Source organism: Salmo salar, chromosome 09 (genome assembly GCF_965601325.2).
Source record: "Salmo salar chromosome 09, fSalSal1, whole genome shotgun sequence".
Lineage (NCBI taxonomy): Eukaryota > Metazoa > Chordata > Actinopteri > Salmoniformes > Salmonidae > Salmo > Salmo salar.
In genome coordinates, this window is record NC_138299.1 from 25,332,792 (window position 1) to 25,350,644 (window position 17,853).

General features: G+C 41.2%; 1 protein-coding gene across 3 annotated transcripts in view; it reads left to right on the forward strand.

Annotated features, from left to right (window-relative positions):
- Positions 1–5,001: 5,001 nt before the first annotated feature.
- LOC106610969 (hypoxia-inducible factor 1-alpha) overlaps positions 5,002–17,853 on the forward strand; it is a 60,402-nt gene continuing 47,550 nt past the window's right edge. For 2 of the 3 annotated variants that reach the window (XM_082955675.1, XM_045723511.2), the window contains exon 1: positions 5,003–5,414. Coding sequence is in view for 1 of the 3 variants with exons in the window: in XM_014210723.3 (XP_014066198.3) it covers positions 5,242–5,414 (173 nt within the window). In the remaining 2 variants the exon portion in view is untranslated. Of the gene's footprint in view, positions 5,415–17,853 lie in introns of all 3 variants that reach the window. The other variant, XM_014210723.3, reaches the window with a different exon arrangement.

A 17,853-nucleotide genomic window follows, 5' to 3' on the forward strand; every position in this document is an offset into this window, starting at 1 on the left:
AAATGTTTTTGGTTTTTAGGGTTGCGACTGCATCTTGGGTATTGTGCAAGGTTAAATTGAGTTCCTCATTTAGGTGGTTAACTGATTTTTGTACTCTGACGTCCTCCCCGGGATACCGTCTTCTGGGTTCCGGGTCTGGCTGTATCCTGTCGGGCACAAAACTGAACTCCCTCTTGTTACCTCTGCAACCGTCAACAATAACACGGGAGTCCTTTCTTCCTCTACTCTCCTAGTGTGCTGCCCTTCTGGCAGCTTTATGGGCCTTGCACAGCTGGTGAGCAATCCGCCCTTGATTAGGCGGAGGGAGTCTGGAAGGGCATCTAGGAATCTTTGGGTTGTCCGAGAATTTATAGCACGCCTTTTGATAATCCTTGGTTGGGGTCTGAGCAGATTATTTGTTGCGATTGCAAACATAATAAAATGGTGGTCCGATAGTCCAGGATTATGAGGAGAAGCATTAAGATCCACAACATTTATTCCACGGGACAAAACTAGGTCAAGAGTTTGACTGTGGCAGTGAGTAGGTCCGGAGAAATGTTGGAATAAACCCACTGAGTCGATGATGGCTCCAAAAGCCTTTTGGAGTGGGTCTGTGGATTTTTCCATGTGAATATTAAAATCACCAAAAATTGTAATATTATCTGCCATGATTACAAGGTTCGATAGGAATTCAGGGAACTCAGTGTGGAACGCTGTATATGGCCCAGGAGGCCTGTAAATAGTAGCTATAAAAAGTGATTGAGTAGGCTGCATAGATTTCATGACTAGAAGCTCAAAAGACGAAAACAGTTTTTTTTTGTAAATTTACATTTGTTATAAATGTTAGCAACACCTCCGCCTTTGCGGGATGCGCGGGGGATATGGTCACTAGTGTAACCAGGAGGTGAGGCCTCATTTAACACAGTAAATTCATCAGGCTTAAGCCATGTTTCAGTCAGGCCAATCACATCAAGATTATGATCAGTGATTAGTTCATTGACTATAACTGCCTTGGAAGTGAGGGATCTAACATTAAGTAGCCCTATTTTGAGATGTGAGGTATCACAATCTCTTTCAATAATGACAGGAATGGAGGTCTTTATTCCAATGAGATTGCTAAAGCGAACACCGCCATGTTTAGTTTTGCCCAACCTAGGTCGAGGCACTCAATGGGGATAGCTGAGCTGACTACACTGACTGTGCTAGTGGCAGACAAATGGCTAACAGCCTGCTGCCTGGACTGCACCCTATCTCATTGTGGAGCTAGGGGAGTTAGAGCCCTGTCTATGTTCGTAGATAAGATGAGAGCACCCCTCCAGCTAGGATGGAGTCCGTCACTCCTCAACAGGCCAGGCTTGATCCTGTTTGTGGGTGAGTCCCAGAAAGAGGGCCAATTATCTACAAATTCTATCTTTTGGGAGGGGCAGAAAACTGTTTTCAACCAGCGATTGAGTTGTGAGACTCTGCTGTAGAACTCATCACTCCCCCTAACTGGGAGGGGGCCAGAGACAATTACTCAATGCCGACACATCTTTCTAGCTGATTTACACGCTGAAGCTATGTTGCGCTTGGTGACCTCTGACTGTTTCATCCTAGCATCGTTGGTGCCGACGTGGATAACAATATCCCTATACTCTCTACACTCGCCAGTTTTAGCTTTAGCCAGCACCATCTTCAGATTAGCCTTAACGTCAGTAGCCCTGCCCCCTGGTAAACAGTGTATACTCGCTGGATGATTTGTTTTAAGTCTAATACTACGGGTGATGGAGTCGCCAATGACTAGGGTTTTCAATTTGTCAGAGCTAATGGTGGGAGGCTTCGGCGTCTCAGACCTGCTTAATAGGGAGAACCGGTTGAAAGTTTCTGTCGGCTGAATGAGCGACACCGGTTGAGGATTCCTACAGCATTTCCCTCCAGAAGCCATGAGAAAGTTGTCCGGCTGCGGGGAAACATTTTAAATGTTTTGGAATGGCCTAGTCAAAGCCCAGACATCAATCTGAGAATCTGTTGTATGACTTAAAGATTGCTGTACACCAGTGGAACCCATCCAACTTGAAGGAGCTGGAGCAGTTTTGCCTTGAAGAATGGGCAAACATTCCAGTGGCTAGATGTGCCAAGCTTATAGAGACATGCCCCAAGAGACTTGCAGCTGTAATTGCTGCAAAAGGTGGCTCTACAAAGTATTGACTTTGGGGGGGTGAATACTTATGCATGCTCAAGTTCTGTTTTTTTTTCTTATTTCTTGTTTGTTTCACAAGAAAAAATATTTAGCATCTTCAAAGTGGTAGGTATGTTGTGTAAATCAAATGATACAAACCCCCCCCAAAAAATAAATTTTAATTCCAGGTTGTAAGGCAAAAAAATTGGAAAAATGCCAAGGGGGTTGAATACTTTCGCAAGCCACTTGGGCTACAGAATGTAAGGCAGAGGGGCGCTGTTTTGCCTAGCTCGGATGCTTTCTCCGGTGAGATAGTTTTAGCCACTTGCATATTGAAAGAAAGTTGGCGGGTGCACAGTGAACTGTTCAGATGCTGGAATTATTTTGGATGAACGTGCAAAGGAAACTTACTTTTTGAAGTGATTTGTTTGACAATCAGATAAAAACATCATGACTGGTTGTGTCATGGCACATTAAAAGGTAATACGTTTTTACAGTTAAATAACATCGCTTTACAATAAAACCGCCTTCGTCCACCCATGGCAATTTGAGCACTGGTGTGGACATTGGGTTAAACCACTTGACTCTTTGCATGTATTTGTTTACCTCCCCATGCCTTTCAGTCCAGCAGCTTTTCCCGAGGCCTGGTCTGATTGGATCAGTGGAGGCTGGTGGGGGGAGCTATAGGAAGTTGGGCTCATAGCAATGACTGGAATGGAATAAATGGAACTTTGGTTTCCATATGTTTGATACTGTTCCATTTACTCCATTCGAGCTATTACAATTAGCTAGTCCTCCTATAGTTCCTCCCACCAGCCGCCCCTGGAGTGGATAGACATATGACCCTTGTCCAAACTGCCATTATACACTAGCTCTGATTGCTGCAGGCAGAGACTGCAGCGGCTGATTGGATCTCAGTTTACTTCCTCTGTCCTGGCTGATTGACGATCTTTAGGGGACTATTCGAACTGGCTAAAAGCATTATTGCTACCCCACACAGCAAATTACATGGTTGAAACAGGACCACTTTCATGTTTGGGGCCACTTCTTGTAGTATTTGAGCCTCAGTATTCCCTAATTTCTCTAACGGCTAGCCACATATTCCAGGAAACACATCTGCAGCTTTCCAGGCAGCAAAAAGAATAATAAAACGTATAATGAGACATGAATTACAACACATCGTCAGTGGTGCAAAGAAAGCCCTCAACTGTTTTTGGTCATATTTACTGGGAAAGAGTTTGAGTTTGGAGTGGTAATACTGCAATAACCCCCCCACTCTTGAACCATAGGCCTAAAATTGTTGGTAAAAAAAATGCCTCACTTCTCATTGTAAAAGGGAAACGCTCATGTTTTATTAATTTGTGTAGATTGAACTGAGATTGTTTGCTGGTAGTCTTTCATTGAATTTGTAAGGGAACTGACATACAGACCTGGTAAATGTGTCATGCTTACATTATAATAATAGCAGTTCAGTCAACTTGGTGTAAAGGAGGGAAACCAAACAAATGGAATGTACAGTACCGTAGAGCTCGTGCGCGCCGCCGGTGGAGAGGCATGTGATTGCGCGCGCTCCCGAAAAGACAAAGTAGAAATGGGAGGGGACAGTTTCTCTGGGGGAGATAAGCAAATACATCCCATATTTATGTTTATTTGTTTTCCCTTTTGTACTTTATCTATTTGCACATCGTTACAACACTGTATATAGACATAATATGACATTTGAAATGTCTTTATTCTTTTGGAACTTCTGTGAGTGTAATGCTAATTTTTGTTTTATTTCACTTTTACATTTACATTTACATTTACATTTGTCATTTAGCAGACGCTCTTATCCAGAGCGACTTACAGTAGTGAATGCATACATTTCATTTCATGCATTTTTTGTATTTTTATAAAAAGCTTTCAAATGAAACAAGCAATTTTACACACGGTAAAAAGTAGTTATCTTGACAATACTGCGTTCCAAAAGAGTAGCAGATTTTAACATTAAACATGTTTGGCTTTACCTTAGGCATCCCTCTCAAGCCCTGTACACTGAGAAGGGACAATAGCAGATAAGGTCAGCTCTAGCAGAGATACAGTGAGCTCAAAGTATTGGGACAGTGTGTTTTGTTTTGGCTATGTACTCCAGCACTTTCGATGCAGACGGTCAGCTTTAATTTGAAGGTATTTTCATCCATATGAGCCGTTTAGAAATGACAGCACTTTTTGTACATGGACTCTTTCTCTCTCCCCCCCCCCCATTTTAGGGGCCCAGAAGTATTATGACAAGTTCACTTGTGTGTATCAAAGTTATCAAAAGTTTATTTGGTCCCATATTCTTAGCACACAATGATTACATCAAGCATTGGATTCATTTGCTGTTTTGTTTGTGTTTCAGATTATTTTGTGCCCAATTTGTGTTAGGAATATCGGACCAAATACATTGGTGAATTTGTTCCAATACTTTTCTTTCCCCCATTTTAGGGGACCATGTACAAAAAGTCAGTCGTTTCAAAAAAATGTTTCAAACTTTTGTTTATTATTATCTACTTCACTTGCTTTGGAAATGTTAACATATGTTTCCCATGTCAATAAATCCCTTAAATGTAATTGAAATTGAATTGATAAGCAGCTGATCACCTAGCCACAGAGTTTCTAAACCCAGAGGAGCGACATCGTGAGACTTCCGGGAACGCCTGGAACCAGGCCGGGGTTTGAGAAGTCAATGAAAGTGAAAAATTATTCGTTAGTTGTTCATTTTCTCGAAATCTAAAGGCACAACCTAGATTCGAGCCAATGTCTTATTACTCCAACCTCGTGAAAGTGACACACAGACACGTTTTAATTTTCGTCAAAAGGAATTGACGACCTGCACATGCGCATTCGGGCGCGAGACGACCATTAGACCCGTAATGACATGTTTCTACGCATGAATTTAGCTTGCCAACAAGGGTGATCGGCGATTTCTATTGGAGAAGCAGTTTCTACCTATCTTACTGTACGGTATTTCACCTAGCTGCTCAGCTAACTAGATACAACCTCATGCCATTTCGAAGGAATTAAAACACATTCTTCTGCACTCATGTTTTGACTTTCAGCGATGGAGGCGTGACCTCTCCTGAATGCATTTATCAACAATTTATGGAAACACAAATTACGGATTTAATTTGAATAGCTACGTGAATTTTCGCTTGTTTTTGTACGGGTTCGAAACACAGTTTATCTTCTTGGCTGAGGCTCAAAATAAGTCCGTCGTCCTTAAAATGAACACAAGAGTTGTCCCAGAAAAGAAAAGGTACGTTAGCTTCTAGCAATCTAGCTAGATGTAATGTGTTGTTTCGTTTTGCTTGGTTTAAATTTTGACGTGTTTGCGGAACTAGTTAGCTAGCCTAGCCAGCTACAGTAAATGTTAGAGACGACTCGATATTTACATTTCTAGAACTAACGTTAGCTAGCTAGGCAGTTAACTACTAAACTAACTGCCTAGCTAGCTAACTGTTTTAAGAAGGCTCCCGTAAATAAGTAGCACTGGCAGCCAGTGTTAAAAGGTCGTGAGATATGGGTCCACTTGCTGTCACTTGACTTGCCCATCATGCACAGGAGTGATAGAGAGCTTGTTTTTGAGGTGCTGAATGCAGTTTATTAACTTTTTGAGGAATTGTTGAAACGTGTCTTTGAGGTTTTCAAATGTTGAGTCAAGAACAGGCAAGAAAGCCAGGTATGTCAACTCCATTCTGTTGTCTCCCATTTTTCTGGCCTTCATTGTAAAGGTGTTGAAATGTATTGGAAGATGCTGTTAGTGGTTGCTCGTATAATAGTGTTTGGCGCCTCTATAATTTAGATGGTTTAGTTGCCATAGGCCAATGTAGTGGTATTAAAACTGTTGAAATGAATCTAACGTAGTGCTTTGCTCTCTGCCTACTTTCACAACAATTTCACACTGCTTTGTCCGCAGGTTCTTATCAAAACAGACATCAAAACCATAGCTAAAAGTATCAAGGTTATTTTAATGTTATAGTGTTTGCCATTCCACGGATTGCTGTGACCTTGTTATTTCTGTATCACGTCTTAATCACTGAGAGCCTGACGTCAGTGGGAGTTCCTGGCATAAAGTGTGTGTGTGGCAATTCACTAGTTGCCAGGAAAGGCCTTTAATTGACACTTTCTTTGTGCTTAGGCCAAATTTAAGTAAAAAGCCTGTCCACTGAAAACCTCTATTTAAGATAGCATTTTTGTGTGCAGGTATGGGTCTTTAATGATCCATGGGCGTTTTGCACAGCTGTGGTCTGAAATATATTTTCTGGCATAGGGATAGCTTCAAGGCGCAGACAGGGTGTTAGACATGTCAGTCAAACATTCCAACTTGTTTCTTACAGTCACGTTGTGTGTGTGTGTGTGTGTGTATATATATATATTTACAAATATTTTTTTTAAGTATATGTGCATTAGGAAAGTATTCAGACCCCTTGACTTTTTACACATTTTGTTACGTTACAGCCTTATTCTAAAATGGATTCATTTAATGGTTTTCCTCATCCATCTTGTGACATTTTGTACATGCATCTCCTCATGAGGAACAAGTTTTCCATAAGGACCTATAAGCTTGTCCCATTACATACAGTGAGGGACAAAATACCCATTACTACACACATATTTAAAAAAAAAAATGTATTGCGTGTATCTACCCACAGCCAGTACAGGTCCGGAAAGATACATCCGTTATTTTTGTTTTACTCTGCCTGCAAACACGCTGGATGATTCAGAATCCATTGAAGAGCTTGAACTATTAATTGACGAGAGATACTTACGAGCTCAAAGAAACATTGCTGATTTCGGAGGATTCAAGCACTGTTAAGGACAACAAACCGAAGCCAAGTTGGCCAAGAAGTATCAACAATGGCACCAAACCATCCCCAAACAAGAGGGAGTGCGTGGGGAGGTTCACTGATATAGATGTTCACTTGTTAAAATCCATCAAAGGCTTGCTAACTTGATATCTTGGATATAAACTCAGCAAAAAAAAGAAACGTCCTCTCACTGTAAACCGCGTTTATTTTCAGCAAACTTAACATATGTAAATATTTGTATGAACATAAGATTCAACAACTGAGACATAAACTGAAGAAGTTCTACAGACGTCACTAACATAAATGGAATAATGTGTCCCTGAACAAAGAGAGGGTCAAAAGTAACAGTCAGTATCTGGTGTGGCCACCAGCTGCATTAACCTGTTTGGGCTAGGGGGCAGTATTGAGAATTTTGGAAAAAATATGTGCCCATTTTTAACTGCCTCCTACACCAACTCAGAAGCTAGAATATGCATATTATTGTTCAGGTTTGGATAGAAAACACCCTACAGTTTCTAAAACTGTTTGAATGGTGTCTGTGAGTATAACAGAACTCCTATGGCAGGCAAAAACCTGACAAGGTTTCATGCAGGAAGTGGCCTGTCTGACAAGGAGTCGTGCGTCTTGCATCTGTTTATTGAAGAGTAAGGATCTTAGCTGTAACGTGACAATTCCCAGGGCTCCAATAGGCTCTCAGAACCCGGGAAAAACCTGAACGATGACGAGGCAGCCTCTGGCTGAAACAGATTATCGCCTTATCCAAGTGGCCGATCAGAGGACCATTGAATGAGGCGCGTGCACGATTCGCCCCCGTGGAGAAATTTCATTCGGCTATTTAGCTTATTGCAGATTCCCGGTCGGAATATTATCGCTTTTCTACGAGATAAATGGCATAAAAATTGGTTTTAAACAGCGGTTGACATGCTTCGAAGTACGGTAATGGAATATTTAGACATTTTTTTGTCACGCCATGCGCCATGCGCACGACCGTTATTTACCATTCGTATAGTGTCTAGAACGCACGAACAAAACAGAGGATATTTGGATATAACGATAGATTATTTGGGACCAAACCTACATTTGTTATTGAAGTAGAAGTCCTGGGAGTGCATTCTGACGAAGAACAGGAAAGGTAAGAACATTTTTCTTATAGGAAATAAGATTTTGGTGAAGGCTAATCTTGCCGGGTGTCTAAATAGCTAGCCGTGATGGCTGGGCTATGTACTTAGAATATTGCAAAATGTGCTTCATCCGAAAAGCTATTTTAAAATCGGACATATCGAGTGCATAGAGGAGTAATGTATCTATAATTCTTAAAATAATTGTTATGCTTTTTGTGAACGTTTATCGTGAGTAATTTAGCAAACTGTTAGTAAATTCCCCGGAAGTTTGCGGGGGGTATGCTTTTTCTGAACGTCACATGCTAATGTAAAAAGCTGTTTTTTTATATAAATATGAACTTGATTGAACAGACATGCATGTATTGTATAACTTAATGTCCTAGGTGTGTCATCTGATGAAGATCATAAAAGGTTAGTGCTGCATTTAGCTGTGGTTTGGGTTTTTGTGACATTATATGCTAGCTTGAAAAATGGGTGTCTGATTATTTCTGGCTGGGCACTCTCCTGACATAATCTAATGTTTTGCTTTCGTTGTAAAGCCTTTTTGAAATCGGACAGTGTGGTTAGATTAAGGAGAGTCTTGTCTTTAAATAGCTGTAAAATAGTCATATGTTTGAGAAATTGAACTAATAGTATTTCAAACGATTCAAAAATCGCGCAACTGAATTCAGGTGGCTGTTACGTAGGTGGGACGAATTCGTCCCGCCTTGCCATAGAGGTTAAGTACTGCAGTACATCTCCTCATGGACTGCACCAGATTAGCCAGTTCTTTCTGTGAGATGTTACCCCACTCTTCCACCAAGGCACCTGGAAATTCCTGGACATTTCTGGGGGGAATGCCCCTAGCCCTCACCAACAGGTCCCAGACGTGGTCAATGGGATTGAGATCCGGGCTCTTCGCTGGCCGTGGCAGAACACTGATTTTCCTGTCTTGCAGTAAATCACGTACAGAACGAGCAGTATGGCTGGAGGGTCATGTCAGGATGAGCCTGCAGGAAGGGTACCACATGAGGGAGGAGGATGTGTAACGCTCATTCCTTCTACGATAAACGCGAATCTGACCGTCACCCCTGGTGAGACAAAATCGCGGCTCGTCAGTGAAGAGCACTTTTTGCCAGTCCTGTCTGGTCCAGCCACGGTGGGTTTGTGCCCATAGGCGCCAGTGATGTCTGGTGAGGACCTGCCTTACAACAGGCCTACAAGCCCTCAGTCCAGCCTCTCTCAGCCTATTGCGGACAGTCTGAGCACTGATGGAGGGATTGTGCGTTCCTGGTGTAACTCGAGCAGTTGTTGTTTCCATCCTGTACCTGTCCCGCAGGTGTGGTGTTCGGATGTACCGATCCTGTGCAGGTGGTGTTACACGTGGTCTGCCGCTGCGAGGAAGATCAGCTGTCCATCCAGTCTCCCAGTAGCGCTGTCTTGGGCATCTCACAGTACGGACGTTGCAGTTTATTGCCCTGGCCACATCTGCAGTCCTCATGCCTCCTTGCAGCATGCCTAAGGCACGTTCACACAGATGAGCAGGGACCCTGGGCATCTTTCTTTTGGTGTTTTCAGAGTCAGTAGAATAGCCTCTTTAGTGTCCTAAGTTTTCATAACTGTGACCTTAATTGCCTACCGTCTGTAAGCTGTTTGCGTCTTAACCGCTCTAGGGGAGGTGGGACGAAATCGTCCCACACTATTCAACAGCCAGTGACAAATCAGAGCGCCAAATTTAAAACCACAATGTCATAATTCAAAGTTCTCAAACAGGACTATTTTACACCATTTTATAGATACTTCTCCTGAATCGAACCACGTTGTCCGATTTCCAAAAGGCTTTACAGCGAAAACAAAACATTAGATTATGTTAGGAGAGTACATAGACACAAAAAACCACACAGCCATTTCCAAGCAACTAGCATGCATCACAGATACTCAAAACACAGCTAAATGCAGCACTAACCTTTGATCTTCATCAGATGACACTCCTAGGACATTATGTTATACAATATGTTTTGTTTAATCAATTTCATATTTATATCAAAAACCAGCTTTTTACATTAGCATGTGACGTTCAGAACTAGCATTCCCACCGAACACTTCCGGTGAATTTACTAAATTACTCACGATAAACGTTCACAAAAAACATAATTATTTTAAGAGTTATAGATACAGAACTCCTTTATGCAATCGCGGTGTCAGATTTTAAAATAGCTTTTCGGTGAAAGCACATTTTGCAATATTCTGAGTAGATAGCCCGGCCATCACAGGCTAGCTATTTTGACACCCACCAAGTTTGGTACTCACCAAACTCAGATTTACTATAAGAAAAATTGGATTACCTTTGCTGTTCTTCGTCAGAATGCACTCCCAGGACTTCTACTTCAACAACAAATGTTGGTTTGGTTCCAAATAATCCATAGTTATATCCAAATAGCGGCGTTTTGTTCGTGCGTTCAAGACACTATCCGAAGGGTGACGCGCAGACGCGTATCGTGACAAAAAAAATCTAAATATTCCATTATTGTACTTCGAAGCATGTCAAACGCTGTTTAAAATCAATTTTTATGCGATTTTTCTCGTAAAATAGCGATAATATTCCGACCGGGAGTCATTGTTTTCGTTCAAAGACTGAAAAAGTAAAATGGACTCTTCACGCGCACGCCCGTCTCATTGTTCTCAGATTGACCACTATCCAAATGCGCTACTGTTTTTCAGGCAGAGATTGCAGAGTCATCATTCAATGTTCTGGAGCCTATGGGAGCCTTAGAAAGTGTCACGTTACAGCAGAGATCCTCTGTTTTGGATAGAGATGACAAAGAAGGCCAAGAAATGGTCAGACAGGGTACTTCCTGTACAGAATCTTCTCAGGTTTTGGCCTGCCATTTGATTTCTGTTATACTCAGACACCATTCAAACAGTTTTAGAAACTTTGGAGTGTTTTCTATCCAAAGCTACTAATTATATGCATATTCTAGTTTCTGGGCAGGAGTAATAACCAGATTAAATCGGGTACGTTTTTTTATCCGGCCGTGAAAATACAGCCCCCTATCCATAACAAGTTAACGACTGTTCCACAGGTGCATGTTCATTAATTGTTTATCGTTCATTGAACAAGCATGGGAAACAGTGTTTAAAACCCTTTACAATGATCTGTGAAGTTATTTGGATTTTTATGAATTATCTTTGAAAGACAGGGTCCTGAAAATAACGTTTTCTTTTTTTTGCTGAGTTTATTACGAGGACATTAATGCATTGTGTGCCAATCCAGAATTCAGCCATTGTCAGATTGATCTAAGGAAAGAGAACACGGAGCTGGAAGGTACTGCAGACTCCGTTCATGGCACGGTGGAGGTGGTGCAAAGGGAGAACAGCTTAAAGAAACCTTGCTTGATGTACGGTGTTGATCAATGCGGTACGATCTTTTCAGGGCTACCGGAGAATGACAACAGCAGAAGCTGTGACACTGTCCGAGACTTTGTCAACCTAACTGGAACTGCCCACAGATGTTGTGCGTAATGTCACTTTCTCAAGGGTCCATAGAATGGGTAAGGCCTCAGGGAATAGGCCACGGGCATGTTTTGACAATTTTAAGCAAAAGGAAATGGTGACGAACAGGGGCAGAGAACTCACACTGATTTTACAATGAATGGTCAATTCCCCACGGAGATGAATGAAAGGAGAAAAAAAACTGTCTCCCATCATGAAGGAAAAGCGTTGCCTCAATCAACGAGTCTCCATGGTGATGGATAAACTTTGCATCAATGGGCAACTGAGTCGGAACTCTAGAGTAACTCCCTGGCTCTTTTAATTCAATGTTCAAATCTGAGTTTGTTGTAGTGTACTCATGACTTCAACTATAACGAATACATGCTCTCTTGATCTCCACGTGACATGGAAAGGGTTGCATATAGCTCAGGTTAATGTACAGTTGAAATCGGAAGTTTACATACACCTTCGCCAAATACATTTAAACTCAGTTTTTCACAATTCCTGACATTTTAATCCTAGTATTAATTTCCTGTCTTGGGTCAGTTAGGATCGCCACTTATTTTTAAGAATGTGAAATGTCAGAATAATAGTAGAGAGAAGGATTGATTTATTTCAGCTTTTATTTCTTTCATCACATTCCCAGTGGGTCAGAAGTTTACATGAACTCAATTAGTATTTGGTAGCATTGCCTTTTAAATTGTATAACTTGGGTCAAATGTTTCGGGTAGCTTTCCACAAGCTTCCCACAATAAGTTGGGTGAATTTTGGCCCATTCCTCCTGACAGAGCTGGTATAACTGAGTCAAGTTTGTAGGCCTCCATGCTCGCAAAAGCTTTTTCAGTTCTGCCCACAAATATTCTATAGGATTGAGGTCAGGGCTTTGTGATGGCCACTCCAATACCTTGACTTTGTTGTCCTTAAGCCATTTAGCCACAACTTTGGAAGAATGCTTGGGGTCATTGTCCATTTGGAACACCCATTTGCGACCAAGCTTTAACTTCCTGACTGATGTCTTGATGTTGCTTCAATATATCCACATCATTTTCCTCCCTCATGATGCCATCTATTTTGTGAAGTGCACCAGTCCCTCCTGCAGCAAAGCACCCCCACATGATGCTGCCACCCCGTGCTTCAGGTTATGTCGATATAGGACTTGTTTTACTGTGGATATAGATAATTTTGTACCTGTTTCCTCCAGCATCTTCACAAGGTCCTTTTGCTGTTGTTCTGGGATTGATTTGCACTTTTCGCACCAAAGTACGTTCATCTCTAGGAGACAAAATGTGTCTCCTTCCACAGCGCTATGACGGCTGCGTGGTCCCATGGTGTATATATTTGCATACTATTGTTTGTACAGATGAATGTGGTACCTTCAGGTGTTTGGAAATTGCTCCGCAAGGATGAACCAGACTTGTGGAGGTCTACAATTTTTTTTCTTTCTGAGGTCTTGGATGATTTCTTTTGATTCCCCCCCCCCCCCCCATGATATCAAGCAAAGAGGCACTGAGTTTGAAGGTAGGTGTGGAAATACATCCACAGGTACACCTCCAATAGGCTAATTGACATCATTTGAGTCAATCAGAAGCTTCTAAAGCGATGACATCATTTTCTGGATTTTTCCAAGCTGTTTAAAGGCACAGTCAACTTAGTGTATGTAAACTTCTGACCCACTGGAATTGTGATACAGTGAATTATAAGTGAAATAATCTGTCTGTTAACAATTGTTGGAAAAATGACTTGTGTCATGCACAAAGTAGATGTCCTAACCGACTTGCCAAAACTATAGTTTAACAAGAAAATAGTGGAGCGGTTGAAAAAAAAGTTTTAATGACTCCAACCTAAGTGTATGTGAATTTCTGACTTCAACTGTATGTAGCCTTCCTAACAAAATACATGAGGTTTTTAACTTGGTCAACATAAGTAATATTAATAATTTTGATTTGACCGAAACACATTTAGATGCACCTGTAAATGATGGGCAAATGAACATTCATGGATATAGTCGTCTTAAAAGGGACAGGAATAGGAATGTTGGGGGTGTAGCACTGTACATTCAGAATCATATACCTTTTAAGAGGGTTGACCTTAATGTACGTCAAATAGAGGCACTATGGGCTCAAGTACATCTACCTCACCAGACACCCATATTGGGTGTGTGTGTGTGTGTGTGTGTGTGTGTGTGGACCTCCTAGCTCTAAGGTGTCCTATCTGGATGACTTATGCACTGGGTTTGACCAGGCCACAGTAACAGAGATGTATTTATCTTGGGTGATTTTAATATAAATTGGAAGGATCATAATTCAAATAGAACTAAATTGATGAGAACTGTGGTTTGAAACAAATGGTTAATTATACTACTAGATCATCAACTAAGTTAGGTCACCGTTCAGACACATGCATTGATATGATTTTCTGTAATATACCATTGCAATGCTTAAAAGCCAGATCAATGCCAGTGGGCTGGACAGACCATAATAGTGTGACCATAATCATGAACACTAAGGTTCCAAAGAAACCTCTAAGGATTGTGGTCATGAACTATTTCAAAATGATTTGGCCGCTGTACCCTGGGAGCTTGTTTATCTAGAGGATGATTTAATTCATGGACAGAATCTTTTTTATTGATTTGCTCACTGAGTTAATGCATCATCATACCCCAGTAAGAAAGAGTACAGTTGGGGTATCCATCTCCATGGATTGATGAACTGGGTGAGGCTTTTTCTCAAAGAAATATGTCAAAAGTCTTAGCAGCCAAATTTAAACAAGAAATTGATGAACAGAATTGTAGGACACTATGTAATTATGCAGTTAAATCGTAAGAAACATTTTACAAATGCTTTTATTGATTGTAAAAATGATTCTTAAAAGGTATGGAATACAGCGACGGGCTTACTTGGAACATCTATTTCATCATGCCTATCTAGTGTGGAGGTTGACGGGAGAACAATAACAAAACAAGCTTGTATTGCCATAATTTTGTACATTTGTTAAAAATAAATAAATAAAAAAATACTTATTTTACTGAGTGATAACGTAAACACCCATTCTCCAAAACAAGCTATTGTCCAATTGATTGATGATCATATTTTGAGTTTTAAAAAAAGCTGTTTTTTGGGGGGGGGGGGGGGGGGGGGGTCTACAAATGGTGTCAGAGGTTTTAAACCTTTTGAAGTCATTACCTGATGGTAAATATACAGGTTGTGATCTTATGGACAATTTTTTTACTTCGCTATGCTGTGCCCCAGATTGCAGCTCCACTGAAATGCATATTTAATTGTTCACTGGAAAAGGGGATGTTTGCAAATGTATGGAAGCATGCTAAACTGTGTCCTATCCCGAAAGATGGCAAAGAGCCCATTACTCCTGCTAATAGTTGACCAATTAGTCTACTCCCTTCACTCAGTAAGATATTGTAGGGTATTGTGAGTAGACAAATATGGGTATACTTGGAAAAGAATGATCTGATTACAGCCAATCAGCATGCTTATTGCAAAAACAATTCCACTGTGTTGGTTGACATGACTGGCCAAATGGCTCAATGCTATGGCTAATGGCAGGTTTGTGGCTGTACTATTTTTAGATTTTAGTGTGGCATTTCATTTAGTGGATCATGAAATCATTTTGACAAAATTAATGCATTATGGTTTTAACTTCACTAGGGTAGGGGGCAGCATTTGGAATTTTGGATGAAAAGCGTGCCCAAAGTAAACTGCCTGCTACTCAGACCCAGAAGCTAGGACATGCATATAATTGGTAGATTTGGATAGAAAACACTAAAGTTTCCAAATTGTTAACATGTCTGAGTATAACAGAACTGATTTGGCAGGTGAAAACCTGATAAAAATCCATCCAGGAAATAGGATTTAAAAAAAAAATTCTATTGAATGCCTTTACAGTATCCATTGACTTAGGACTCAAATTGCACTTCCTATGCCTTCCACTAGATGTCAACAGTCTTTAGAAATGTGTTTCATGCTTGTATTCTGAACAATGAGGGAGTAAGACCAGTCTGAATGAGTGGACACTGCAGTGGCCCAGAGCTTTTTCATGCGCGCGACCAAGGGCACGCCTTTCTTGTTTACCTTTTATATTGACGACGTTATTGTCCGTTTGAAATATTATCAATTTATTTAGGCTAAAAACAACCTTAGGTATGGTTATAAACATCGTTTGACATGTTTCTACGAACTTTACGGATACTATTTGGACTTTATCGAACAAAACATTTTATTGATTAAATGAATGTCTTCTGAGTGCAACCATATGAAGATCATCAAAGGTAAGTGATTAATTTTATCTCTATTTCTGACTTGTGTAACTCTTCTACTTGGCTGGTTACTGTTTGTAATGATTTGTCTGCTGGGCGCTGTTCTCAGATAATCGCATGGTATGCTTTTGCCGTAAAGCCTTTTTGAAATCTGACACCGTGGTTGGATTAACAAGAAGTTAATATTTAAACCTATGTATAACACTTGTATGTTTTTTATGAATTTTTATAGTGAGTATTTCTGTTTGAGTTTGGCGCTCTGCAATTTCACTGGATGTTGGCCAGGTGGGACGCTAGCGTCCCACGTACCCTAGTGAGGTTTTTAAACAGGTAGCATTGAATTGGGTACTGTCATATCTAACTGACTGGAAACAGTCCACCTATATCAATGGTTCATTTTCTTCCTCTCATGCTTTAAACTGTAGAATACCGCAGGGCAGCTGCCTTGGGCCACTTCTTTACTTAATATATACCAACGACCTTCCTTATGCCTTACCTGAAACTCAAGCTACTATATTTGCAGATACAATTTATACAGCAAGACAATTGGTTCAACACGTACAGCAAGCTCTACAAGTAGATTTGGAAAATATCAGGTTGTGGATTTGCCGCAACAAACTTGTTTTAAACGCCAAGAAACCAAAGTTATGTTGGTCTGTTCCACCAGGAAAAGGTCAACACAGCATGGGATACAATTATGTATTGGCGGGGGGGGGAGTACAAATTGAGGAAGTGGCAGAAACCAAACTACTAGGAGTGCAGCTAGATTTTGTAGGCAAACTGAATGCGCACAACAGTAAACCGATAATCTCATAGATAACCTCACCTGAATACCATATTCATAATGTATCAAATATTGATACATTATGAATATGGTATTCAGGTGAGGTTATCTATGAGATTATCGGTTTACTGTTGTGCGCATTCAGTTTGCCTACAAAATAGCTTTACACACATACCTCAACTGCTTATCATGGTCGTCTATGTAAAAAACAAAATATAATAGTAATAATAATTTAAAAAAATATTCTGCTAGATCAGAAGGATAGCTAAATATACTGCTCAAAAAAGTAAAGGGAACACTTAAACAACACATCCTAGATCTGAATGAAAGAAATAATCTTATTAAATACTTTTTTCTTTACATAGTTGAATGTGCTGACAACAAAATCACACAAAAATAATCAATGGAAATCCAATTTATCAACCCATGGAGGTCTGGATTTGGAGTCACACTTAAAATTAAAGTGGAAAACCACATTACAGGCTGATCCAACTTTGATGTAATGTCCTTAAAACAAGTCAAAATGAGGCTCAGTCGTGTGTGTGGCCTCCACGTGCCTGTATGACCTCCCTACAACGCCTGGGCATGCTCCTGATGAGGTGGCGGATGGTCTCCTGAGGGATCTCCTCCCAGACCTGGACTAAAGCATCCGCCAACTCCTGGACAGTCTGTGGAGCAACGTGGTGTTGGTGGATGGAGCGAGACATGATGTCCCAGATGTGCTCAATTGGATTCAGGTCTGGGGAACGGGCGGGCCAGTCCATAGCATCAATGCCTTCCTCTTGCAGGAACTGCTGACACACTCCAGCCACATGAGGTCTAGCATTGTCTTGCATTAAGAGGAACCCAGGGCCAACCGCACCAGCATATGGTCTCACAAGGGGTCTGAGGATCTCATCTCGGTACCTAATGGCAGTCAGGCTACCTCTGGCGAGCACATGGAGGGCTGTGCGGCCCCCCCAAAGAAATGCCACCCACACCATGACTGACCCACCGCCAAACCGGTCATGCTGGAGGATGTTGCAGGCAGCAGAACGTTCTCCACGGCGTCTCCAGACTCTGTCACGTCTGTCACATGTGCTCAGTGTGAACCTGCTTTCATCATCTGTGAAGAGCACAGGGCGCCAGTGGCGAATTTGCCAATCTTGGTGTTCTCTGGCAAATGCCAAACGTCCTGCACGGTGTTGGGCTGTAAGCACAACCCCCACCTGTGGACGTCGGGCCCTCATACCACCCTCATG